Below are 26,368 nucleotides of genomic sequence, written 5' to 3'. Positions count from 1 at the left end.
AACTTCTGTCTGCAATGGCCCAGCAAGCCACTCAGTTCAAAGCCAGTTAGCAATTGGCAATGAATGTTGGCCTTGCCAGCGACGCCCATGTCCCATAAAAAAAAACTGCCCTGGTCTCTCTCTTTCTCATTCACGCCAACTTTCCTTATATTCCTTTTCTGACCTGTACATAGCTATTTTTTCCTTCAAAACTATGGGAATTCTGTGATTGTACCAATGGTGGATTTTGTCCAAGATAAGGAAGAAAAATAGCTGAATCAATAGATATTTTACAAGGACACAAGCATCTGTTAAATGCAATTACTTCCCACAATTAAGGTACAAGGTAATCACTTGTGAGGAGATAATTCCTCTTCAGATATAAATAAAGTCGGAGTGTGTACGGAGACATCAGTAGTTTGCAAACATGATATGTTTTGCCTTGGCCGCTTTACTTGTCGCAACAGGTGAGTTTCTGTTTTATTATTTAAGCTTTTTCTTCTTCCTCCTCAGGTTTAAATGATCCCTTTAAAGGGAATATGGAACAGAGAGCTCTCTTGCAATTTGGAATCAAGATGAACTGTCATCCCTCAACTTCAGCCAATAGGCCAAAGGGTAAAAGACAAAATTTGCCCAAGTGTCATCACAAATTATCACTGAGAAAAAACCAGAAGAGCATACGAATTAAGAACAGGAGCAGGCCATTCGGCCCCTTGAGCCTGCTATGGCATTCGACAAGATCATGGCTGACCTGATTGTGGGCTCAACTCTCCTTTTTCGCCTGCCTCCCATAACCCTTGTCGATCAAAAATCGAACTCAGCCTTAAATATATTCCATGATGCAGCTTCCACTGCTCTCTGGGGAAGAGAATTCCACAGAATAACAACCCTTTGAGAGAAAAAAAATCTTCTCATCCCAATCTTAAATAGCACACCCCTAATTTTTACAACTGTGGCCCCTATAGTTCTTACAGAGATGGACAAACATTTTCAAGAGTTAATTATAAGTCCTATACTTCACAATCTTTAAAGATAACCCTGTTGGCTGGATGTTATCTATAAAAATGTTGTCTGACGTGGACACCCCTAATGATTTGATGGGTAAATTCACTGTGCATTGTGGTACTGAATCACAATGAGCTGGCTGGTTTGAAACATAGAAAAATAGCAGGAGTGCGCTATTTGGCCCTTCGAGCCTGCTCCGCAATTCATTATGATCATGGCTGATCATCCAACTCCATAGCCTGCCCCTGCTTTCTCCCCATATCCTTTGATCCCTTTCACCCCAAGAGCTATATCTAAATCCTTCTTGAAAACATACGATGTTTTGGTCTCAACTACTTTTTGTGGTAGTGGATTCCACAGGCTCACCCCACTCTGGGTGAAGAAATTTCTCCTCATCTCAGTCCTAAATGGTCCACCCCATATTCTCAGACTGTGATCACTGGCTCTGGACTCCCCCACCATCGGGAACATCCTTCCAGCATCTACCCTGTCTAGTCCTGTTAGAATTTTACATGAGATCCCCCCTCATTCTTCTGAACTCCAGGGAATATAATCCCAACCGACTCAATCTCTCCTCATATGTCAGTCCCGCCATCCCAGGAATCAGTCTGGTAAACCTTCGCTGCACTCCCTCTATATCAAGAACATCCTTCCTCAGATAAGGAGACCAAATCTGCACACAATATTCCGGGTGTGGTCTCACCAAGGTCCTCTATAATTGCAACAAGGCATCCCTGCTCCTGTACTCAAATCCTCTCGCTATGATGGCCAACATACCATTTGCCTTCATTACCGCCTGCTGCACCTGCATGCTTACCTTCTGCAGCTGGTGTATGGGGACACCTGGGTCTCATAGCACATTCCCCTCTCTCAATTTATAGCCATTCAGATAATAATCTACCTTCCGGCTTTTGCTACCAAAGTGGGTAACCTCACATTTATCCACATTATCCTGCATCTACCATGTATTTGCCCACTCACTCAGCTTGTCCAAATCACACTGAAGCATCTCTGCATCCTCTTCACAGCTCACCCTCCCACCTGGCTTTGTGTCATCTGCAAATTTGAAGATATTACATTTAGTTCCCTCATTTAAATCGTTAATATATATTGTGAATAGCTGGGGTCCCAGCACGATCCTTGCGGTAACCCACTAGTCACTGCCTGCCATTCGGAAAAAGACCCCTTTTGTTCCTACTCTTTTTTTCCTGTCTGTCAACCAGTTTTCTATCCATCTCAATACACTACCCCCAATCCCATGCGCTTTAATTTTACACGCTAATCTCTTATGTGGGACTTTGTTGAAAGCCTTCTGAAAGTCCAAATAAACCACATCCACTGGTTTCCCCTCATCAACTCTACTAGTTACATCCTTGAAAAATTCCAGTAGATTTGTCAAGCATGATTTCCATTTCATAAATCCATGCTGACTTTGTTCGATTCAGCCACTGTTTTCCAATTGCTCAGCTATTAAATCTTTTATAATGGACTCTAGAATTTTCCCCATGACTGATGTTAGGCTGACTGGTCTATAATTTCCTGTTTTCTCTCTACCTCCCTTTTTAAATAGTGGGGTTACATTAGCTACCCCCCAATCTGTAGGAACTGTTCCAGAGTCTATAGAATCTAGGAAGATGACCACCAATCCATCCACTATGTCTAGGGCCACTTCCTTAAGTATTCTGGGATGTAGATTATCAGGCCTTGTGGATTTATCTGCATTCAATCCCATCAATTCCCCCAACACCATTTCACTATTAAAACTGATTTATTTCAGTTCCTCCCTCTCACTAAACCCTGTGTTCCCCAACATTTCTGGTATGTTGTTTGTGTCCTCCTTTGTGAAGACAGAACCAAAGTATGTATTTAGTTGGTCAGCCATTTCTTTGTTCCGCATTATAAATTCCCATGTAGGGACCTACATTTATCTTCACCAATCTTTTTCTCTTCACATACCTGTAGAAACTTTTACAGTCAGTTTTTATGTTCCCCACAAGCTTACTCTCGTACTCTTATTTTCCCCTTCTTAATCAATCCCTTGATCCTCCTTTGCTGAATTCTAAAGTGCTCCCAATCATCAGGGTTGTTGTTTATTCTGGCCAATTTGTATGCCTCTTCCTTGGATCTAATATTATCTCTAATTTCCCTTGTAAGCCATGGTTTGGCCATCTTTCCTGTTTTATTTTTGTGCCAGACAGGAATAGTTCTGTCGAAGGGTCATGAGGACTCGAAACGTCAACTCTTTTCTTCTCCGCCGATGCTGCCAGACCTGCTGAGTTTTTCCAGGTAATTCTGTTTTTGTTTTTGTTTAGGAATAAACAATTGTTGTTGTTCCCTCATGGGCTCTTTGAATGTTTGCCATTGCCTATCCACCGTCATCCCTTCAAGTAACGTTTCCCAATCCATCATAGCCAACTTGTGTTTCATACCATCATAGTTTCTTTTATTAAGAGTCAGGACCCTAGTCTCAGAATAAACTATGTCACTCTCCATCTTGATGAAGAATTCTATCATATTATGGTCACTCATCCCCAAGGGGCCTTGCACAACTAGATTGCCAATTATTCCTTTCTCATTACACAATACTCAGTCTAGGATGGCCTGTTCTCTCGTTGGTTCCTCAATGTATTGGTCCAGAAAACCATCCCGTATACAGTCCAGGAATTCCTTCGCGGTATTGTTGCTAATTTGATTTGTCCAACTGATATGCAGATTAAAGTCATCCATAATTACAGATGTTCCTTTATTGCATGCGTCTCTAATTCCCTGTTTAATGCCATTCCCAACATCATCACGACAGTTTGGGGGTCGATATACAACCCCCACTAATGTTTTTTGCCCCTTAGTGTTTCTCAGCTCTACCCATACAGATTCCGCATTGTCGGAGCTAATATCTTTCCTCACAATTGCATTAATTTCCTCTTTAACCAGCAATACAACTCCACCGCCTTTTCCTTTTTGTCTGTCCTTCCTAAATACTGAATACCCCTGGATGTTCAGTTCCCATCCCTGGTCACCCTGCAGCCATGTCTCTGTAATCCTGACTATATCATACCTGTTTGGATCTTTTTGCGCGGTTAATTCATCCACTTTATTGCGAATGCTCCTCGCGTTAAGGCACAAAGCCTTAAGACTTGTCTTTTTAACATTACTTGTCCCGTTCCCACTATTTTTCACTGAGGCCCTGTTTGATTCTTGCCCTTGATTTCTCTGCCTATCACTTGTCTTATTCCCCTTTCTGTCTTTTGTTCTGGTCCTTGATTCCCCCTTTTCTGACTCCTTGCATAGGTTCCCAACCCCCTGCCATTTTAGTTTATACCCTCCCCAACCACTCTAGCAAATAGACAGCAAATAGGACATCAGTTCCAGTCCTGTCCAGATGTAACCCCTGTCCAATTTGTACTGGTTCCATCTCCCCCAGAACCGGTCCCAATGGTCCGGGAATCTGAAACCCTCCCCTCACAGCCACATATTCATCCGATATATCCTGCTATTTCTACTCTGACTAGCACGCGGCACTGTTAGTAATCCTGATATCACTACCTTTGAGGTCCTACTTTTCAACTTACTTCCTAACTCCCTATATTCTGCTCTTAGGACCTCATCCCTTTTTTTACCTATGTTGTTTGTACCAATATGTACCACGATCACTGGCTGTTCACCCTCCCCCTTCAGAATGTCCTATAGCCGCTCTGAGACATCCTTGACCCTAGCACCAGGGAGGCAACATACCATCCTGGAGTCTCGTTTGCGGCCACAGAAACGCCTATCTATTCCCTTTACATCTGAATCCCCTATAACTATTTCATTCCCACACTTTTTACTCCTCCCCTGTGCAGCAGAGACAATCATGGTGCAACGAATTTGGCTGTTGCTGCTTTCCCCTGAGAGGCCATTCCCTCAACAGTATCCAAAGTGGTATAACTGTTTTGTCGGGGAATAGCCACAGGAGATTCCTGCACTGCCTGCCTAGTCCTCTTGCTCTGCCTGGTGGTCACCCATTCCCTTCCTGCATGTGGACTCTTAGCCTAAAGTGTGACCACCTCTCTATACATGCTATCCTCGATACTCTCCACCTCCTGGATGCTCCACAGTGTCCCCAGCTGCTGCTTCAGCTCCGAAACCTGGAAATGTTCCCAGCTTCCCACATAGAGCAGGAGGAGCACACCACAGCTTTGAACTTTCCTGCCATGACTTACCCCTTTAAATTAAATTAAACCTTTTGGAAGATATCAAATAATATCAATTACTCTAGTGCCCTTCTTCCCTGCTGCTTGTTGTTACAGAAATTAGCCCTTACAAACGATAAATTACAAAGACCTTAAAAATTACAAGTGATAAAGTAGTAAATACTTACCCGACCGTACTCTTGGTACTCACCTTGTTCCCTCCTCACCAAACTCCCTCAGTCACCAAACTCAAACTTAAGCACTCTACTGCAGCCCAAAGCAGCACTCCAGTTTGATCCCGGGGTTGTGCTAAACTAGCTGGGTTGTGATAGGGATGCTACAGTGAACCTCAGTATTTCTGAACAAGATAGGGGACGAAGAGTCAGGACAAAATTAGAAACATAAAACATTTAAGGCTGACACAACATTTTGCTTTCTAGTTCACAGTTGTGGGACCCCTACCTACCAACCCACACTTTCCAGGGTAGTAGGGGGTGTAAACGCAAGACCTAACAGCTGGCCATGGCAGGTACGTAAACTCTTAAAACCAAACTGTGTTTACATTTCAAATGCTTAATATTCCAAATAGTAGAGAATATGTGTTATCCTTTGGAGCTCTCTTGATGTTTTATTTGATAAGTGTACCATTCTTTGTGGAACTGCATCATAAAGACCAGGAATGCCACTGTTGGGAGTTGGCTGAACACAGTCAGGCCTCATCAACAAAGCTAGGGCTGGGGATTACCAGACAGAGTTCCGATTCCTGATTGTTAGCTAGGGATCATTGTTGGAAGAGCTCACCTGTTAACATAAGACAAGAATAGCACTGGGCTTGCCCTGGTATGCAGCCCTCATTCAAACAGCTTTTAAGACTGAGTGTTGGCATATGACACAGTGGATGCCCAATTATAGGAGAATGGCAAACCCCCACGGAATTGCCCCAGCAAAATAGCGGAAGGAGGATTTATTATGGTTCCTTTCCATTTTCTCATCCTTTCCAGCACCGCATGCTCCAAGGCTTTTTGATGCCTAGTGTATAATATGAAAAAATGGTGGTGTAGTGGTAATATCACTGGACTAGTAATCCAAAGACAGCTACTGGAATTTAAAATTTAATTAATAAATCTGGAATGTAAAGCTAACCTCAGTAATAGTGACCGTGACAGTTATCATTGATTGTTAAAAAAACCTACTTGGCTCACTACTGTCCTTTAGGGAAGGAAACATGCCATCCTTACCCAGCCTGGCCTACATGTGACTCTAGAATCACAGCAATGTGGTTGACTCTGAAATGGCCAAACGAGCCACTTGGTTCCGAAGGGCAATTAGGGATGGGCAATAAATGCTGGCCCATGAACAAATAAAAAAATGACTCCAAACCCACAGCAATGTGGTTGGCTCTTGACTGCTCTCTGAGATGGCCTAGTAAGCCATTCAGTTGGAGGGTAATTAGATTAGGCAACAAATGCTGACCTTGCCAGTGATGCCCACATCCCATGAAAGGACAAAGAAAAAAAGTTGACATTAATAACTGCTTAGCCATTTGGACAATGAAGAAAATGCCATTTGAGTGGGTGTGATCAGTCATGTGGCTTGGTGTTAAATTTTGACTGATACCACTCCTGAGATGTATCATTATACTAGAGGTTATTGTTATTACTGTGTGTGTGTGTCCATTGGCTCAGAACAGATGTGGATCAGCTGGAATGTCACTTTAGTGAGGTACCATCATCTGAGAACCATACTATAGTCCAACTCCATGATAAAAAAGGGAGGAAATAAGAGGAAGAATTTTCTGGAAAAACATTTAAGTGAAAACTCTCTTTAGCCTGACCCAACAATGTGAGCCAACCCTTTCCGTTGCAGCAGTGTGATATTTCCCATTTTCTGCATTAACCATTCTGTCTGAGTGAGGCCTCCAGATCATCAGTCATTTAACAACTGGTTGCGAAAGACTGAATTGGCTTCACATTAGAGCTGTTATGATCAATCACTGTCACAAACCCCAATCAAACAGTCCCAGGTTCAGCCCATGTCCCATTCCTAGTTCCTCACTTTCAGTCTCAGTCAAGGACTCAGTCCCCATCCTTTTCCCAGTCATAATTCCAGGTTCCAGTGGAAGGTTTCATCTCATCAATCTGGACTGAATTCTTTGGTCCCAGCAACAACAAGAACAACCTGCATTTATATAGCACCTTTAAAATAGGAAGACATCACAGAAACATTACTAATCAGAATTTGACCTGGAGCCTCATAAGGTGATAATAGGGCAGATGACCAAATGCATGATCAAGGAATTAAGTTTTAAGAAGCAGCTTAGAGGAAGAAAGAAAGCTGGAGAAACAGAAATATTTAGGGAGGGAATTTCAGACCTTAGAGTCTTGGCAGCTGAAGTCTAGTGGAATAAAAAAAAATGGGGCTGCTCAAGAGGTCAGAATTTAAGGTGTGCAGGTATTTAAAGATTGTAACCTCCATAGGAGATTAAAGAGATAAGGGCAAGGCCATGGAGGGGTTTACAAAGAAGGATGAGAATTTTAACAACAGGGTGTTGGTTAACCAGGAGCCAATGTAGGTCAGCGAGTGGGCTGATGGATTGAAAGCTGGGACAGAGGCAGCGGAGTATTTGGATGACCACGAGTTTTTAGATGTCTCCAATTTTACAGAACTTGAAGCAGCATTTCTCTGCTAGAATATTTTTTAAAACTAAAGATTTCAATTTCTTGCAGATCTCTCTCCAAATTGATAAAAAAGGTAACTGGGTTCACAATTGTGGCGGAACGTTAATTGATCAGAGATGGGTTTTGACTGCTGCGCATTGCATTAGGTAAGTTATTGGTTTACTTAAAAATGAATATTAATACATTTTAAATTGATTTCATCTTTTGATGAAATTAGTGCCATTTAAAGTGAAGGATGAGTGCCATGTAAAGTGAGGGATAGGATTGTTGCAGTATTGTCCCATTATAGGCTGCATCAAGTACTCCTAAATCAGCTATAGCACATACAAAACAAAGCTCTCCTTAGCCTGATCCAAAAATGTGAGCCAGCCCTTTCTGTTGCAGCAGTGTGATATTTCCCATTTTCTGCATTAACCATTCTGTCTGAGTGAGGCCTCCAGATCATCAGTCATTTAACAACTGGTTGCGAAAGACTGAATTTGCTTCACATTAGAGCTGTTATGGTCAATCACTGTCACAAACCCCAGTCAAACAGTCCCATTTTCAGCCCATGTCCCATTCCTAGTTCCCCACTTTCAGTCTCAGTCAAGGATTCAGTCCCCATCCTTCTCCCAGCCATAATTCCAGGTTCCAGTGGAGGGTTTCATCTCATTAATCTGGACTGACTTCTTTGGTCCCATACTTAAGGAAGGACATATTTGCCCGAGAAGGAGTGCAACAAAGGCTCATTAGACTGGTTCCTGGGATGATGGAATTGCCCTATGAGGAGAGATTGAGTAGATGAGATCTATATTTCCTGGAGTTTAGAAGACTGAGAGGTGATCTAATTGTAACGTATAAAACTCTTGAGGGGCTTGGCCTGGTAGCTGCTGAGCAAGTGTTTCCGCTGTCTGCAGAATCTGGATCACAGGGAGACAGTTTCAGAATAAAGGGTCAGCCATTTAGACTGAGATGAGGAGAAATTTCTTCACTCAAAGGTTTGGTACCTTCGAAATCCTCTACCCTAGAACACTGTGGGTGCTCAGTCATTGAATCCATTCATGACAGAAGTTGATAGATTTTGGGGTGCTAAAAAATTAAGAGATATGGAGCTAATGCAGGAAGATGGAGTCAAGGTAGAAGATCAACCATCATCTACTTGAATAATGAAGCAGGCTCAAAGGGCCAAATGGCCTCCTCTGACTCCTAGTTCTTAAATGCTATGATGAGTGATGAAAGATGGTGCCTAGGCTATAGCCCCATCCAGTCCCCATTTCAAGTCAGTTAACAAGTATGTGAGTTTCTGTTTCACTTTATGACATGTTCTGAAGCCTCTCACTAATTTAACAACTTTTACACACAGCAAGAAGATTACCTACAGAGTGGCTCTCGGCAAACATGTCCTTTCAGCCAATGAGCCAGGGTCTGTTTTCGCTGCCGTTGAGAAGACCTTCTGCCATGAAAAGTTTAGCATGCTCTCTGCTGCCAGTGGGTTAGTATAAAACAGAAAGAGACTTGGATTAAATAAAATGCTCCCCCTTCTTCTTCCGAAGCTGCTCGCTCTTGTTTGGGTACAATTCCAAAGTCACTGCCTGTGCCTCATTTATGTGACCATATTTCATATTTGCACCTAGACAGAGTGAGTATTTGAATTCTTTCATACATAAGAAAGTACCTCAGCTGAGGCAGATTCCAGTGCACCCACATTTAACTTCCCAGCATTGATCAGGATTGAGAATCCCGGCTGAATTTCTTTTCCCCCTTCAAATGAAGGAGCAGGGAAGTTAATTGCTTGCTCCAGCTGCCACTCCACAGAAATCAGCCAACTCAAGTCTAAGGTGTTGCGGCCTTGCTGTTGGCTGGAAGGCCTGGGCTTGGGAATCAACCTTGTGTCTGGTTTGTACCATAGCACCCCCGCTCCCTACCCTCCCCTTCCCCACTGTGCTTTTTACATGTCAGGCTGCATCTGTAAATCAGACACTTTGTGTTCATTTAGGTCATCAATCTGGTTAACTGCAGCACAAGAGTATTAACACCTTGTGGAATGTATATTGACATCATTGTGCCAGTCAGTGAATTGAAGGTGAGGGGACTTACCGACAAACAAGTGTACCTTACACCAAACAAAGCAAATAGCAAAGCAAACAAAATCTATTTACAGAGTCCAGGAGAAATATATCCCGCTAAAATGCAAGAACAAATAAGCCAGTAATAATGCACCAAGGATGAATAAAGAAGTAAGGACACTATTGAATCAGGAGAAAAAGTACATAGACAACAAAGGAGATGCTGACAAAAGAGAATGTGAAAAGGTTAGGAAAGAAGCCAAAAAAAAACCCATTAGGAAGACAAAGGGAAACTAATAAAGTAACATACTGTGGAATATGAAAAGGAACAGTGAAGTATTCTGCAGGCTGACAAATAACACAAGAAAAATCAGGTTGGAGTTAGGGCCACTAAAGGAAGAACAAGATAAACTCACAGATATAAAAACAAAAAACTGAGGATGCTGGAAATCCAAAACAAAAACAGAATTACCTGGAAAAACTCAACAGGTCTGGCAGCATCGACAGAGAAGAAAAGAGTTGACGTTTCAAGTCCTCATGACCCTTCAACAGAACTGATTTTTCTTTACAAGGAGAGGGGTGAAATATAAGCTGGTTTAAGGTGGGGGGTGGGGGGGGGCGTGGCGGGGAGAGAAGTGGAGGGGGGGTGTGGTTGTAGGGACAAGCAAGTAGTGATAGGAGCAGATAATCAAAAGATGTCACAGACAAAAGAACAAAAGAACACAGAGGTGTTGAAGTTGGTGATATTATCTAAACGAATGTGCTAATTAAGAATGGATGGTAGGGCACTCAAGGTACAGCTCTAGTGGGGGTGGGGGGGCATAAAAGATTTAAAAATAATGGAAATAGGTGGGAAAAGAAAAATCTATATAAATTATTGGAAAAAACAAAAGGAAGGGGGAAGAAACAGAAAGGGGGTGGGGATGGAAGAGGGAGCTCTCAAGACCTAAAGTTGTTGAATTCAATATTCAGTCCGGAAGGCTGTAAAGTGCCTAGTCGGAAGATGAGGTGTTGTTCCTCCAGTTTGCATTGGGCTTCACTGGAACAATGCAGCAAGTCAAGGACAGACATGTGGGCAAGACAGCAGGGTGGAGTGTTAAAATGGCAAGCGACAGGGAGGTTTGGGTCATTCTTGCGAACAGACCGCAGGTGTTCTGCAAAGCAGTCACCCAGTTTACGTTTGGTCTCTCCAATGTAGAGGAAACCGCATTGGGAGCAACGATTGCAGTAGACTAAGTTGGGGGGAAATGCAAGTGAAATGCTGCTTCACTTGAAAGGAGTGTTTGGGCCTTTGGACGGTGAGGAGAGAGGAAGTGAAGGGGCAGGTGTTGCATCTTTTGCGTGGGCATGGGGAGGTGCCATAGGTGGGGGTTGAGGAGTAGGGGGTGATGGAGGAGTGGACCAGGGTGTCCCGGAGGGAACGATCCCTACGGAATGCCACTGGGGGGCTGAAGGGAAGATGTGTTTGGTGGTGGCATCATGCTGGAGATGGCAGAAATGGCGGAGGATGATCCTTTGAATGCGGAGGCTGGTGGGGTGATAAGTGAGGACAAGGGGGACCCTATCATTTTTCTGGGAGGGAGGAGAAGGCGTGAGGGCAGATGCACGCGAGATGGGCTGGACACGGTTGAGGGCCCTGTCAACGACCGTGGGTGGAAAACCTCGGTTAAGAAAGAAGGAGGACTTAACACTCCACCCTGCTCTCTTGCCCACATGTCTGTCCTTGGCTTGCTGCATTGTTCCAGTGAAGCCCAACGCAAACTGGAGGAACAGCACCTCATCTTCCGACTAGGCACTTTACAGCCTTCTGGACTGAATATTGATTTCAACAACTTTAGGTCTTGAGCTCCCTCCTCCATCCCCACCCCCTTTCTGTATCTTCCCCCTTCCTTTTGTTTTTTCCAATAATTTATATAGATTTTTCTTTTCCCACCTATTTCCATTATTTTTAAATCTTTTATGCCCCCCCCCATCCCCACTACAGCTATACCTTGAGTGCCCTACCATCCATTCTTAATTAGCACATTCGTTTAGACAATGTCACCAACTTCAACACCTCTGTGTTCTTTTGTTCCTTTGTCTGTGACATCTTTTGATTATCTGATCCTATCACTGCTTGCTTGTCCCTACAACCACACCCCCCTTTCCACTTTCTCCCCCCCACAACCTTAAACCACCTTATAATTCACCCCTCTCCTTGTAAAGAAAAATCAGTTCTGTTGAAGGGTCATGAGGACTCGAAACGTCAACTCTTTTCTTCTCCGCCGATGCTGCCAGACCTGCTGAGTTTTTCCAGGTAATTCTGTTTTTGTTTAAGATAAACTCACAAGCAATGTCAGAGAAATGGTAGAAATATTAAAAAAATACTTTGTCTCATTATTTACAAGGGAAATATAGACATTAGAAGAAGAAATCAAAAAGGATATTAAGATATTTAAGATAGAAATGGAGAAATAATTGATAAACTAATCAAACTTAGAGAGGTTAATACTCCTGGTCCAGATGGATTGTATGCAAATGTCCTTAAAAAAAGTTAGGGAGGCAATAGCAGAGGTACTATATAAATAAATATAAAAAGTCACTATAAAACGGAGCAGTGCCAAAGGACTGGCAGACAGCTAATGTGATTTGTATTTTTAAAAACAGATAGAATAAGCCCGGGTAACTATAGGCTGATCAGCTTAATATTGGTGATAGGGGAGATAATGGAATCCTTAGTCAAAGATGTAATGGAAAAACACAAGAGCAGTCAGCAAGTATTCAAAAACGGAAGGACATACTTGACAAACTTTATTGAATTCTCCAGAGTAGTAACAGAAAGACTGGACAAAGGTGATGTAGTAGGTGTAATAAATTTGGGTTTTTAAAAAATGATTGTATAGTAGACTCATGATTAAGGTCAGAACTTGTGCAGTCAGGGGACAAATAGTAGAATGAACAGCAAGCTGACCACAAAACAGAGCAGGAGTTAAAATTAAGATTGGTAAATGGTGGGAACTGATGTCCCACAAGGATAAGCACTGGGAGCATTATTGTTCTCCATTTACATAAACCATGTGGACTTGGGAATAGGAAGTACAATTTCAAAATCTATTGATCACACCAAATTGGGGGGGGCGGGGCGGAGGTGTAGTTGATACAGAGAAGGGCAGCAACAAAATGCAGGAAGACATTAAACAAACTTGGAGAGATGGCATGTAATTGGCAAATGAACTTCAACAGGTGCGAGGTAATACATTTTGGCAGGTAGGATGAAGAGGTCACATACTCCTAGAAAAATAACTGTCTAACAGGGATAGAGGAGCAGAGGGATCCTGTGGGGGCGCAAATTCACAGATCACTAAAAGTAGTGATGCAGATTAGGTAGAGCATAAGAAAAGCAAACAAAGCATTGGGTTCATTTCTAGAGGTTCAAAATTGAAAACCAGAGAATTGATGTTAAACTTGTATTGTAGACTGGTTAGATCACACTTAGACACTTGTGAACAGTTCTGGTCTCCATCTTATAATAGAGGCACCGGAGAACGTGCTCGAATGGTAGCAGAACTGAGAGGTTATACCTATTAGGAAAGATTGAACAGTCTGTGGCTAGGGCTCCCAGGTAGCCCATACTAGTGCTATAATATTTTTCCCTAGTTTTACAGTGCACGGTGTTTTTGTTTTTCAGATAAAAATCTAGCAAACCAGCTTGATGTGAGGCATGTCATATGGATGCAGGTCCTTGGTCATAAACTCTTTTGTTGAATTTTACAGGTGGTTGGGGGAGGTTAACGGTGAGAGGATTTCTTTCCAGCATTTGAGGAGTACAGCTGGAACTGTGATGCTGGAGCAGAGGGCTGGTGAATTGCTGGCGATGATAACAATCTGGGGTAGCGGAGCTGTCACAATATGGCCTAAATGATATGGTTTCAGACGGTGTGCTGGAACAGAGGGGGCTGAATGTTTCCATACGGGTGGACCTTCGAAGGCCACAGGAAAAATTGTACTTGATAAATTTGAAGGCAGGTGCATTCTAGGGCTATGCAGAGGAAAAGCTCTTCCAGCACAAGCATGATGTGTTGAATGACCCCCTTCTGCGCTGTAAGATTTTACGCTTCACAAGTAAACACTTTACCAACTTAATTGCAAACAAACTAGAATGAGAAAGGTCAGTCAGACCCCTCAGAGCTCACGCCATCAATTAAAAACTGCCAGCTTGTACACTCTTCTCCACAGCTGTTGGGGAGAAAGCAGGAGCAGGCTATTGAGTTGGATGATCAGCCATGATCATAATGAATGGCGGAGCAGGCTCGAAGGGCCGAATGGCCTACTCCTGCTCCTAGTTTCTATGTTTCTATGTTGATAATTGTGTGCGGGGAGAGCACAACTCAACCCTGTTTTCTCTTTCTTTTCCCAGATATGATATCGCTCTTGTCAAACTTGCAGCGCCAGTGGTTTTAGATGACAAAATTGAGTTGGGTTGCATCCCTGCCCCGGACACAATTCTTCCCAATAACTACAGTTGTTACATCACTGGCTGGGGCTTCATGAAGGGTGAGTTGATCAAGATATGGAGTGTCCTTGCCTGGAGACATATCCATTAAGAACTATTTCATGATAAAGTGCTTCATAACATTAGAGCAGATTGGTATAATCTAAGGCCCATGTGTCCCACAAATCCTGGCAACCTGGCAAAGCCAAGGCAACATTGATCTATCCGCACTTACATTGTTAATTCGTTGGTTTCTCCCATTTAAATTTTGTGGACTTGGCCCACTGAGTTCAATTATTATCCTCCAACTGCAACTCTGCAGACATTGGCCAACTTGACAGGGACCATGGCATTAAACTTACATCTGGTTAGCTCAGTACCACATCCCACTGCATCTGTAAATTAACCTGAGGGCTTCAATTTTGTGTTGATTTTGGCCATAAATATGGGTAATGGTAGCACAGAGTTTTGCTGAAACCATTGTGCCAGTCAATGAATTCGAAGCGTGCAGGACTTATGGTCAAATAGGTGGAATTTACAGTAAACAGCAAGATGCAAAGCAAACAAAGTCTATTTACAGAGTTCAGGTTAATTATATCCTAATAAAAAGCATGAATAAACTAGTCAGTAATAACATACCATGGATGAAAAAAGAAGCAAAGGCCAAATTGAAACTAAAGAAGGAGGCTTACACTATACACAACAAAGGAGAGGAAGTAAAAAGAAAACATAAAATAAGGTTTGGAAAGAAGCTAAGAAAACAATTTGAATTTTGTGGATCCAGAGTTTCAGATGAGCTGTTATAAGTGTTGTTGCTACATTGATGAATACATTCTAAGTCAGAACACTGATCAACAACTTGGGATATGTGCAAATTAATGGGAATATTGACTTAGACTTTATGATCCATGAGGCAGCTAAGACACCTACACCAATGGAAATCAGGACACGTCTGGGTACGAGCACTATTGCTCAGAAGTGAGAACTGATGTTGCAAGGCTGGATTCAACCGCATAAGACTTAATCTGTTTGACCCAATGCTAGGAGTCTCATGTTGTGGCATCTTGTTTGTAGCCAGAGAGTGATTGGCCTGTAATTGTACAGTTCTGATTGGTGGGGAAAGAGGAGGGGGGAGGCCTATTTACCAAGAGGCTGAGTGTTGGACATGACATATTTTAGTGAAATCTTCGAAAGTTATAAAATGTACCATATTTTTACAGACTATTTTTAATCCTACATTGCCCACTCATTCCATCTCATGACAATAATCTTTACTATGTCATTTGTTCATTAATGGGAACTTAAGAGTGATCAATTAGAGGTATAGGGTTCAATCAAAAGGCCTTGCACATAGGATGTGATGAATCTGATTCTCTTCCATTCCTCAGTTGTTTTAGATTTTACGCATTTGTGTTACAGATGTCAGATTTGATATAGATAGTCTCTTGGGTTCAGCAGCACTGGTCACTCCCAGAAGCTGCCTTCATGTCTTCGGCATTTAGAGTTAACTCATACCGCCCAATATCTAAGTACACAATAGCATAATCTGGGAAACGTGACAATGACTCTGTGGGCTGAATTTTCCTGTGGGCTTTGGGATCCTGATGATAGGACCAAATGGGAGCCCCAAGCCCACACTTTGTCGCAGTGGGGCCGGCTTGGCGATTTTACCAGAGCCAACCTCCTAATTAGTCAGCTCTGGATCCAGCAATCCAATTAAGGACCTAAGGAGGGCTACCGATCTGCTGACCCAGTCAGAGGGCTGGTAGGTCTGAAGCCTCAGCAGCATCGCTGGGAGGGGTGAGCGTTGCCAACGCAGGCACCTCTAGGGCATCTCCAGATAAATAAATTAAAAATTAAAAATCCAGGGGGATGGAGACCTGTGGGGAAAACCTCCAGGGAGATCCAGGAGCTGCCTTTCCTGCCCGCAGACCTCAAGGGCAATGGAGCCTCCATGAAGTTGTGGTCTCTCCAGACTGCAGATGGTTGCCCCGTTGTTGGCAAAATGCCGGTGGCCTCGCTTAATGGCCCCTAATTGGGGTCTTAATTATGCAAATTGGCTGCCCACTTCTGGGAACCATCCCTGGCAGTAGGACAACATTGGGGAGACAATCCCGGTATAGCTCCCTGCTAATTTACCAGGTTTCCTGCTTCCATTCCTTCCAACCTGGGGTCCAGTAAAATTCAACCCCACTGCCATACAAACTGGATGCCATGTCTATCACGTGTGTCCTCACAGACACTTTTCCAAACATCCAGCTGGCAGTACTGATAAATACTAGTAGTCTGGTGAGGCCAGCAAAGGGTTTGGATTCTCACTCTCAGTGTCCAGACAATAACCTGGCTGAACGGTTTTCCTAACATGTATGGAAGCTGTCCAATTTTTATTCCACTGATATCCCTCATTCCATTATTTCCTGTCTTCATTTTCACCTGTTTGTTTTGCACCCATAATTCTTGCTGGGTTATAGGTCACCCTCCAGGACTGCACATAAGCCATGGGTGATCCTAGTCAGTGAATGCTGACAGATTCATTGAGTGTGGTGGTGTATCATGGCCAGGTATGATTAGGCCTTTATGTTATACCCACACAGATGCTTTTTTCCAGTAGATGGGATTGAACAGTGGTCAGAAGCGTCAACATCAGCTGTTTTTCTCCCCCTTCCCTAACTTGGGAATGGCAGAAGCCAGTTGAAGTATCTTCCCCTAAAATCCATGCTGAGTTGGGAAACTTTGACTGACTCCTTGAAGCTGGCTTTAACTGAAACAACATTTCAACGGAATTAGGAAGTGCTCATCCCAATTTCGAGTACATCCAAATTCTTGGAGCTTGGAGAATGCGAATGGGATCTGGCAGCAGGCAATCAACACTTCAGTGCCTTTTGAGTCCAGCTGGAAAATTATTGTCCAATTCTCACCTACATGTCTCAGTAACAATTGAATTTCTTCCCTTTCAGCTGGCGGTGCTGTATCTGACATTCTGCAACAAGCCTTTCTACCTGTCGTAGATCACACCATTTGCTCCAAGCCCGATTGGTGGGGGTCGATAGTAAAGCAGTCGATGGTGTGCGCCGGTAGTGATGGAATTGTCTCAGGATGCAATGTTAGTTGACTAATGCAAACCGCCTACATATTGTGTTATTTGAGGGTCTCCGCACCTTCACAACTAAACTACTTTTGTTCTCCATTCAGGGTGATTCTGGTGGGCCCTTGAGCTGCCAGAATGCTAACAGTGTCTGGGAAGTGCACGGTATCGTCAGCTTTGGGTCCATTTTCTGCAGCCAGAAGAAGAAGCCAACTGTCTTCACTCGTGTGTCAGCCTTCAATGACTGGATTTCTAAGGTACATGGCTAGAAATAATAATGATTACTGAAGTAATGAACATTTTTATCTCAGCACATTGCTGAACTGCCCCCATTCTCTGTGGCTCCTGTGAACCCCATCTGTTTTACATCAATGACGTGTTTTGAGAAGTCCACAATGTCTCAATTTTAAAAATCTTATCCCTGTGTTCAAATCCACCCTCCCCCACTAACATTGCCCTCCCCCAAACCCAGCCCTCAAATCTCTCCTCCAGTCCTACAAGATTCCAAGATCTCTGCATCCCTCCAATTTCCACCTCTTCTATGTCCATGATATTTCCAGTTTTCCACCATTGGTGGCTGTATCTTCAGCTGCCTAATCCGTAAGCTCCTGAACTCCCTCCCTCAACCCCTCCTTCTCGCTATCTCCCTCTCTTCCTGTAAATTGCTCTTTAAAAAAAAAAACTACTTTGACCAAGCTTTTGGTCACCTGTCCCACTATATATCCTTAAGTGTCTCAATGTCAAATTTTGTTTGATAATGCTCCTTGTGAAGTTCCATGGGATATTTCACTCTATTAAAGGCTCTACGTAAATGAAAGTTGTTGTTGTTGAGGACTGGAAGCTACAGGGGAACACTGTAAAGATCAAGGCTCTTTTTTCCTTGACTTTCACTGATGTTGGGGGAAGGGCTTTGCAGGTCGGCAGTGGAAAAATCTGCAAGGCAAGCTCTGTGCAGTCAGGAGAACCAGCAACCAAGAGAAGCACTGGATACAAGTTGCTCTGTGGGGTAAATGGACTAGCAACAGGAGTGCAGGTAGGCTGTCCATAACACATCTCCTCACTCCAGTGCTGAATCGCAAATGGAATGGATCTGTCATAGTATTTATAGAATACAATGGTACATTGAGGCAGTCTGTGCAGGTGCCCACGTGATACCAACTGTCTGCTGTTGGGGCACAATATGATTTGGCCCTGAGCTTTGGTTAGCACAGGAGACTATCAATGATTCTAGCTGTTCAGAAGGAGATCCTGCAAGCTGAAGTCATTAGGAGTGTAGGCTTGAGAATGGGGCTCCTATCTCCTGGGCCCATTCTTGCTTGTTAGGGGTTGTTGTGACTGTATTGTGCACATCTGCTCCATGCATGCTTCCTGGTAAAGAGCTCCATACGTTTTGTAGGAGGAGTCCATAGATTACCCATTGTAACACACTAACATTTCACTAATGTTCATTGTGAGGAAGCTTCCAGTTACAGAGGTGGGGATGGGATATAATGTGTCTATTACTTGCAGCATTTACAAAACCTCAAGTATTTATTCTTATTTCTAATAGTAAAACCATCAGAAAATTACCCTATCCTCTTCAAATGTGGCTTGCTGTTCTCCAGAGACAATATTCCTTCTCCTCCTCTCAGCCTCAGCAACCATTCTGGGTCCTCAATTATGTAGATTTTTCTGGAGGTCATCAGCCTGAAATGTTAACTCTGTCTCTCTCCCAACACAAACTGAGTATTTCTGTTCTTAAAGTCATTACATAGAGTCATAACGACAGAGGAGGCCATTTGTAAATCTCTGTAGTTCAACTCTCTGTAGATCAATCCAATCAGTCCCATTCCCCCTGCTCTATCCCCATAGCCTTGCTATTTGAGTATTTGATTACGTGTCTATAACCTGTCATTCCAGCACCGGGTCCTGTTTCCAACATATTTATCCAAAAGCAAAAAAGTGCGGCTGCTGGCATTTTGAAATAAAAACAGACAACACCAGAAGAACTCAGCAGGTCTGGCAGCATCTGTTGAGAGAGAAACAGAGTTAATGTTTCAGGTCTTTCATCAGAAATGGGAAAAACTTAAGCGGTGTAACAGATTTTAAGCAAGTACAGAGGCAGGAAAAGAGTGAGGAAGAGTTAAAGGGAAGATCAGTGATCGGGTGGCAGGCAGAAGAGATTAACTGTCAAAAGGGATGATGGTGCAAGCCAAAAGGAGATGATAATAGGGAAAAGAAAAAAAAGATGGGACTAGCTGAACTGAAAAATGATAAAAGCAGAGCCATGTCCTTGCCTGTCCGACAAAAGAATGTGAGCAGAGCTTCTGATCTGAAATTATTGAGCTCAATGTTGAGTTTGGAAGCTTGTAAAGTGCTTAAACGAAAGATAAAGTGCTGTTTCTCGAGCGTCTGTTGAGTTACATTAGAACTAAATATTCAACCAGTTTTTTTTTTAATGTATTCATTCATGGGATGTGGGCATTGCTGGCTAGGCCAGCATTTATTGCCCATCCCTAATTGCCCTTGAGAAGGTGATGGTGAGCAGCTGCAGTCCATGTGGTGTAGGTATACCCACAAGGCTGTTAGGGAGGGAGCTCCAGGATTTTGACCCAGCAACAGTGAAGGGACAGTGATATATTTCTAAATCAGGATGGAGGGAATTTACAGGTGGTGGTGTTCCCATCTATCCGCTGCCCTTGTCCTTCTAGATGGTGGTGATCATGTGTTTGGAAGGTACTGTCTAAGAAGCCTTTGTGGAGATAAGTTTTATTTAGCCTTTTAATTCTATTGCTAGTCTGTCAGTCACGTGCTTAACCCCTGCCAAGGAAAGTATCTTCCAATTCCTAATCCAAGAATTTATTATTAACTTTTGGGGTCAATTTTTTGACAAATAATTTATTCTAAAAATGCTATTCTAATGATAATTCTATTACTTTACAGAAAATGATGAACAACTAAAGTGATCTACGTTGAAGCTTCGGACGATTGCAAACAGATGAACTCAGATTAATTGTATTTCTAAAAATAAAGTTGTCTTGTGGCTTTTAATGGTGACATTCTTTATTGAAATTGACTTCATAGTCAATGACTCTGAGGTGCTCTGAACCCTTTGACATACATGGAGTTCACAGGATGGATACTGTATGGATGAGAAAGATTATTAATCTAAAAAGACTGTACAATGTCCCCATCATAATTGAAGTGTGCTGCCATGGTCTGGTTCCATCAATGTCACCAACCTTCACAAAAATGGCATTTCTCCACATGGAGACTAAATACAGAGTGAACAGAAATAGGCCATTCAGCCTCTTGAGTCTGTTCCACCATTCAGTTAGATCATGGCCATCTGTACCTTAAGAAAATCACCATCACCCAGGATAAAGCAGCCCATTTAATCGGCACACCAACAACCAAGTTAAGCCTTCAATCACTCCACCGCCAACACACAATGGGAGCAACGTATACTATATACAAGATGCACTGCAGCATACGAGCATATGAATTAGGAGCAGGAGTAAGTCATTCAGCCCCTTGAGCCTGCTACACCATTCAATAAGATGATGGCTGATGTCACTGTGGCCTTAACACCACATTCTCGCCTATCCCTGATACCCTTTCATTTCCATCCATTTCTGCTTAAAAAATATTCAACCACCCAACCTCCATTACTTTCTGGGGAAGAGAGTTCCAAAAACTCAGGGCCCTCAGAGAAAAAATTTCTCCTCATCTCCGTCTTAAATGGGAGACCCCTTATTTTTAAACTGTGTCCCCTAGTTCTAGTCTCTCCCACAAGGGGAAAAATCCTTAGAGCACCCACCCTGTCAAGTCCCCTCAGGATCTTATATGTTTCAATAAGATCACCTCTCATTCTTCTAAACTCCAATGGATACAGGCCCAGCTGGTTCAACCTTTCCCCATAAGATAACCAGCCCCACATCCTAACTCACCAAGGGTCCTTCAACAAAACCTTCCAGAACCGAAAACTCTACCACCTAGAAGGACAGCAGATGCTTGGGAACACCACCACCACCTACAAGTTTCCCTCCAAGACACATACCATCCTGATTTGGAAATACATCACTATTCCTTTACTGTCACTGGGCCAAAATCCTGCAACTTCTTTCACGGGAGCACTGTGGGTGTACCTATGCAATACAGATTGCAATATTTCAAAAGAAGCTGCTCACCAGCACCTTCTCATGGGCAATTAAGGATGGGCAAGAAATGCTGGCCTTACCAGCCACGCCCACATCCCATGAAAGAATAAAATAAAAACTCAATGTACCTGCCTTGGTTCAGTAACCATTAATAGTCTTACCTAGTAAAAATCTATCAGTCTTTGTGTGAAGAAGTGCTTCCTGACATCATCCCTGAATCAGGGCTCCACAACAGAACACAAACCTCACCAGATATATACTTACATACAATCCGAGCAGGAGTTACTGAGTCACAATCAGGAGAGAGAAACTTGGCTAAACTGCCCCTCCTTAACTCTGCCTACCTTCTACACAATATGACGGTGACTATAGCCCAAAAAAGCTGGGTTTGGATTGAGTGAGATTTTTAATTTTTTGGTAAATCTTAAACCCAAGCCACCTTGAACCCACACACCTCCGGTTTTAACAAAGGTGGAAGAAGATCAGGAAACCCACCCACTCCCAGAAAGCAGATTGTTTATTTAAATGTTTTTAATGAGGCTGCATGCCTCTTATTTTCTCTTTTTTCTGGCTTTAACGCTGGTTGGCCAGATTTCCCTCACCTCGGCGAACCCGACAGTTAAAGGGAGGCAAGAATTGGTGTGTCTAAAATTTGATTCATGAGTCACGGGTTACCAAGAAAAAGGAGCTCAAGTACAAGTGGTTTAAAACAGTTTATTGAGAAACAATAGTTCTGATAAGATATATAAGCTAAATAGATGGAATAGACATGTGACCTATGACAGGTGAGAATGGTCCCAGATCGGACAAATGGGCAGATGAAGCCAAGTGATGCTGGTCTCCCAGCTGTCTTCTTGAGCTAACCTGGTTGTGAAGCCAAAGACAGTGTGGATGCACCTCAGAAAGCTTGTCCTTGTCTGATGTACCTTTTCCCACCCAAGAGCCTCTTTATATATTTTGTTTCTAGGGGCTGACGGGTGCCTCATCTTCCCAAATTTCAGTCCCTAGACCATGAGCTCACCCTTTTACTCATCTCTTACTTCATGCTATCCTTACTCAGACAATTCATTTAGATATGGAGCTTGAGACCCCACCTTGTCCAGTTTAGGAATATCTTGTACCAGGGCCTGTGCTAGAGCCATGTCTTTGCCTAAATAATAGCCTTTGTGAAACTTAATCTATCTTGGCCACATTAACCATTTTACACTGCGCTGTTGTTAAGTAGCTGAGCATGAGCTGAATTCACATTCTTCAGTTCAAATTCACCATGCATTTCCACATGTTGAACAAATTATATAGAGTCATAGAGTTATTACAGCACAGATCATTTATTCTTTTCATGGGAGGTTTTACCCTGGAACCAGGTGTCTTTCTAGGTCATTTCAGAGAGCAGTTAAGAGTTAACCACATTGCTGTGGGTCTAGAGTCACAGACAAAGTAAGGACAGCAGATTTCCTTCCCTAAAGGGCATTAGTGAACCAGATGGGTTTTTATGACAATCCTTGATAGTTTTATGGTCATTATTAATGTGACTAGTTTTCAATTCTAAGTTTTATTAATTATATTTAAATTCCACCCAGCTGCTGTGATGGGATTTGAACCTGCGTCCCCAGAGCTTTAGCTTGGCCCGTGGATTACAAGCCCAGTGACCTTACTGCTGTGCCGATGTCTCCCCTCGAGGAAGCTATTTGGTCTACTGTGATCATGCTGGCTTTCTGTAAGGCAGTCCAGCCAGTCCCATCCCACCACTCTCTCCAGAACCCTGCAGGTTTATTTCCCTGAAGAGCCAATCGAATTTCTGAAAGAAAAATAAGCTATCATGACTCTGCTCAGGAGGCCAATGGGTTAATTGGTTCAATCGTATCTGTCAATTTAAAAATTCAAATTTAATGATGCCTTATATACAAATTTGAACTCAGCAATACAAAGTTGCTGCACAGTGAATTTTACAAAACAGTCAGCAGAGTGAACCTCTCTGCCTGTTGATACTGAAGATGAACATTTGAAGATGAATAAAACACTATGTTCAAGTGTTTTCTTAAACCTCGCTACCTTTTCAATCATGTCCTCAGATATTGAAAACAAAACTCATTAGTAACATTATCAAATTCAGAGGAAAACATTCTCATCAGAGAAGGCAGTGTTTTAGATTAACGTCCAATTGCTTCTAAGCTTCTTCCTCAAATTGATTTTTCTACTTGATGTTTGTGTATATCACTCTGCTTTAACAGTGACTTGACAGTGGCTCAAACATTTGGTACAATCTCAGCAGTGTGCATCACGGGAGTACATCCACTAATATCTTTGCATTCGGTCAAGGCTTCGGCCATCCCTCTCTAATTGCAGGTGGGTGACCTTAGAAACCTCCCACTGCGATGTGGGCAAAAGGGATTCAGTGTTAATATCTATCCTCATTCCTGCTGCTCCTTTAGAGCCTTGACCTCAACAGGAGCTTGGGGTAAGGGAGCCATGTGTGGTTGTGGTGGTTGACTCTCCCTCGCCCTCGGTGGGTGTGGGCAGTCATTTGCCATCCATATTCCCTTCAGTCTTGGGCCTAGGCTGGCGTGTTACTTGGGCCTGAGTGAATACACACTCCAGCATTCACCCGTCCACCCCATCAACCTTGCATGGGAAAGGCAGGGGTAACCTCTTCTCCCATGTTGTCCTAACAGGAGCAAGGGTCACCTGACCTGGTTTTTGGAGACAGCAGCCGCCACTTCCCATGGTTGGCCAATGTGTGCCTGAGGCTGCTGCATTTTAGCTAAACACAGGGTACTAAGGGGAGGCAATAGTTTGATCCAGATCAATTCCCTTAAAGCCCCCTTTGCATCTTCTAACTCCTCACTTAGTCTGGTATTTTCTTGCCTGTAACCCAATGGTTTTGTCCAGTATTTGATCTGGTTTCTTTCCTTGTATAACATGCTCCGTTAGGTGCTCCCTGTTCATGTTCCCACCATAACTAATTGTGCATAACTGACCGTGGATTCTGCTATCCATCACTTTCTTGTGTTAACTTATCTACTGTTCCATCAAGTCTTCTTTTGTACTTAACTGCAAGACGTACATGCGCTCTGCAAGCCAATTTATTCTGGCACTTCTCAAGTTTAAGTTTGCATTTCTGGATATCCGTAGAAATTTTACCGAGAATATACTTATTACCCTTCAAAATTTCTCAGGATATCTTTTGCCTGGGGCAACCTTGTTTTTTCCACTAGGCTGTCAGCTGTTTCATGTAAAATGCAAATGTCTTTATAGTTCTGGCTTTGCTGAACCAAAACCCTCCTGAGATTTTTTTTAACCAGTCTCACAATACTCACATGCTTAACTCAGACTGTTGCTCCTCGCAACCCAATCCTTATCATCCCGACCACTGTGAACTCCATTTCTGACACCACTGTAAGGTTTGTTCCGAGAGTCACCGATTGCCCCCCAAAAAAGGGAGTCAATGTCTCAAATGGTTTATAGCAGTTTATTAAAAAGCAATAGTTTAGAATCAACATACAAGCTAAATTGACAGTAAACATATAACCCTTAACAGGCGAGGACAGTTTACTGGTCCCAGATCAGACTAACAGACAGATGAAGCGAAGTGATGCTGATCTCAACTGGTAGTGGCAGTCTCTTCTGCTCTGTCCTCTTGAGCTAACCAGGATGGAAGGCCAAAGACAGCAGGAATCCATCTTGGAAATCTCTCCTTTGTCTAATGTACCTTAGGCTCGAGTGCCTGTTTATATACCTTACATCTAGGGGGCTGATGGGTGTCTCACCCACTTTAGCTCCCAGCCCATGAGATCACATTTCTACTCATCTCATGCTAGGGCATTTGACTCATCAGGCTGAGGAAAGGATTGTACCAGGATGTTCGACTGAGTCATGTCCTTACCTAGATAACAACCCTTACACAACCTAAACTTGACCATTTGACCACCAGCAGGCAGAGCACGCGAGTGATAGAGAGCACATGCAAGCAATGCAGAGAGTGCAAGAGCCAGAGAGCAACATGTTGCCAAAGAGTCACAGCCCCAGCATATTTTTTTTTACAACTACAATGTCCAGTAATCCTACCACATTCTCAGAACGGCCATTTCTCAGAGCATAAACGAAGCAAGTGCCCATCCAGCACAGCTTATGGGCCAGGAGGAGGAAGAGTACTCCCCCAACCCCTCCAATTCAGCCAGCTTACTTCTGTCCTCATGTTTGAACCCCATCCACCTCTCCTCCAACAATTTAGATTTACATAGCACTTTTAACATAGCAAGATGTCCCAAAGCACTGATACCATGGAGGGTTACCAATCAAATTTTGACACTGAACCAAAATGGGGGATGTCAAGATAGATGACTAATTGTTTGGTCAAAGAGTTGGGTTTTAAGGAGTGGCTTAAAAGGAGGAAGAGAGGTAGAGGTTCAGGGAGGGAATTCTGAGCTGTGGGGTAAGGCAGCTGAAAGCACAGCTGCCGCTGATCACCCCCAACCCCACACCCCCCCCCCACCCCGCCCCCACCCCGGCCGTGATTGAATGCTTGACTCTCCAAGCCTTCCTGCTCTTTGGCTGCAGCCTCTTCTGGTAGGGAACCAAACCTGTCTGTCAATCAGGCCAACTTCTGGGCAGGGGAATCTGCTGGAAATGCACGCCATCGAAATCAGGGAAACTCCTTTCCCCTCCATAACCCCGGGCTTGGTAAACCTACCCCAGTAAAGATCAGGCCCTGTGGCTAATCTACTCGCCAGATGAGGGAAAGGGGGAAAACAATTGTAAACAGCTGAAGAAAATGCACGTTATTCAAAAACGAACATC

At 43.2% G+C, this 26,368-nt stretch overlaps 1 protein-coding gene across 1 annotated transcript; it reads left to right on the top strand.

Moving 5' to 3' along the window:
• The first annotated feature begins 406 nt into the window (after positions 1-406).
• Positions 407-20,425, top strand: LOC121288159 (chymotrypsin-like elastase family member 2A). Its single transcript, XM_041206561.1, has 8 exons — positions 407-446; positions 5,594-5,682; positions 7,880-7,977; positions 9,174-9,302; positions 14,273-14,409; positions 17,305-17,450; positions 17,540-17,689; positions 20,355-20,425. Exons 1-8 carry the CDS (start codon positions 407-409, stop codon positions 20,370-20,372), a joined length of 807 nt encoding a protein of 268 aa, XP_041062495.1. The 3' UTR covers positions 20,373-20,425.
• Positions 20,426-26,368: the final 5,943 nt, after the last annotated feature.

Source organism: Carcharodon carcharias, chromosome 15, assembly GCF_017639515.1.
Source record: "Carcharodon carcharias isolate sCarCar2 chromosome 15, sCarCar2.pri, whole genome shotgun sequence".
NCBI classification, from domain to species: domain Eukaryota; kingdom Metazoa; phylum Chordata; class Chondrichthyes; order Lamniformes; family Lamnidae; genus Carcharodon; species Carcharodon carcharias.
The sequence above is the reverse complement of the archived record's forward strand: the minus strand, read 5'-3'. Positions and strand labels throughout refer to the sequence as shown.

Coding starts and splice junctions, on each gene's coding strand:
- LOC121288159 (XM_041206561.1), top strand. CDS start 407: ATGATATGTTTTGCCTTGGCCGCTTTACTTGTCGCAACAG. Junction 5,683..7,879: donor CTAACAGCTGGCCATGGCAG/GTACGTAAACTC, acceptor AATTTCTTGCAG/ATCTCTCTCCAAATTGATAA. Junction 9,303..14,272: donor ATGCTCTCTGCTGCCAGTGG/GTTAGTATAAAA, acceptor TTCTTTTCCCAG/ATATGATATCGCTCTTGTCA.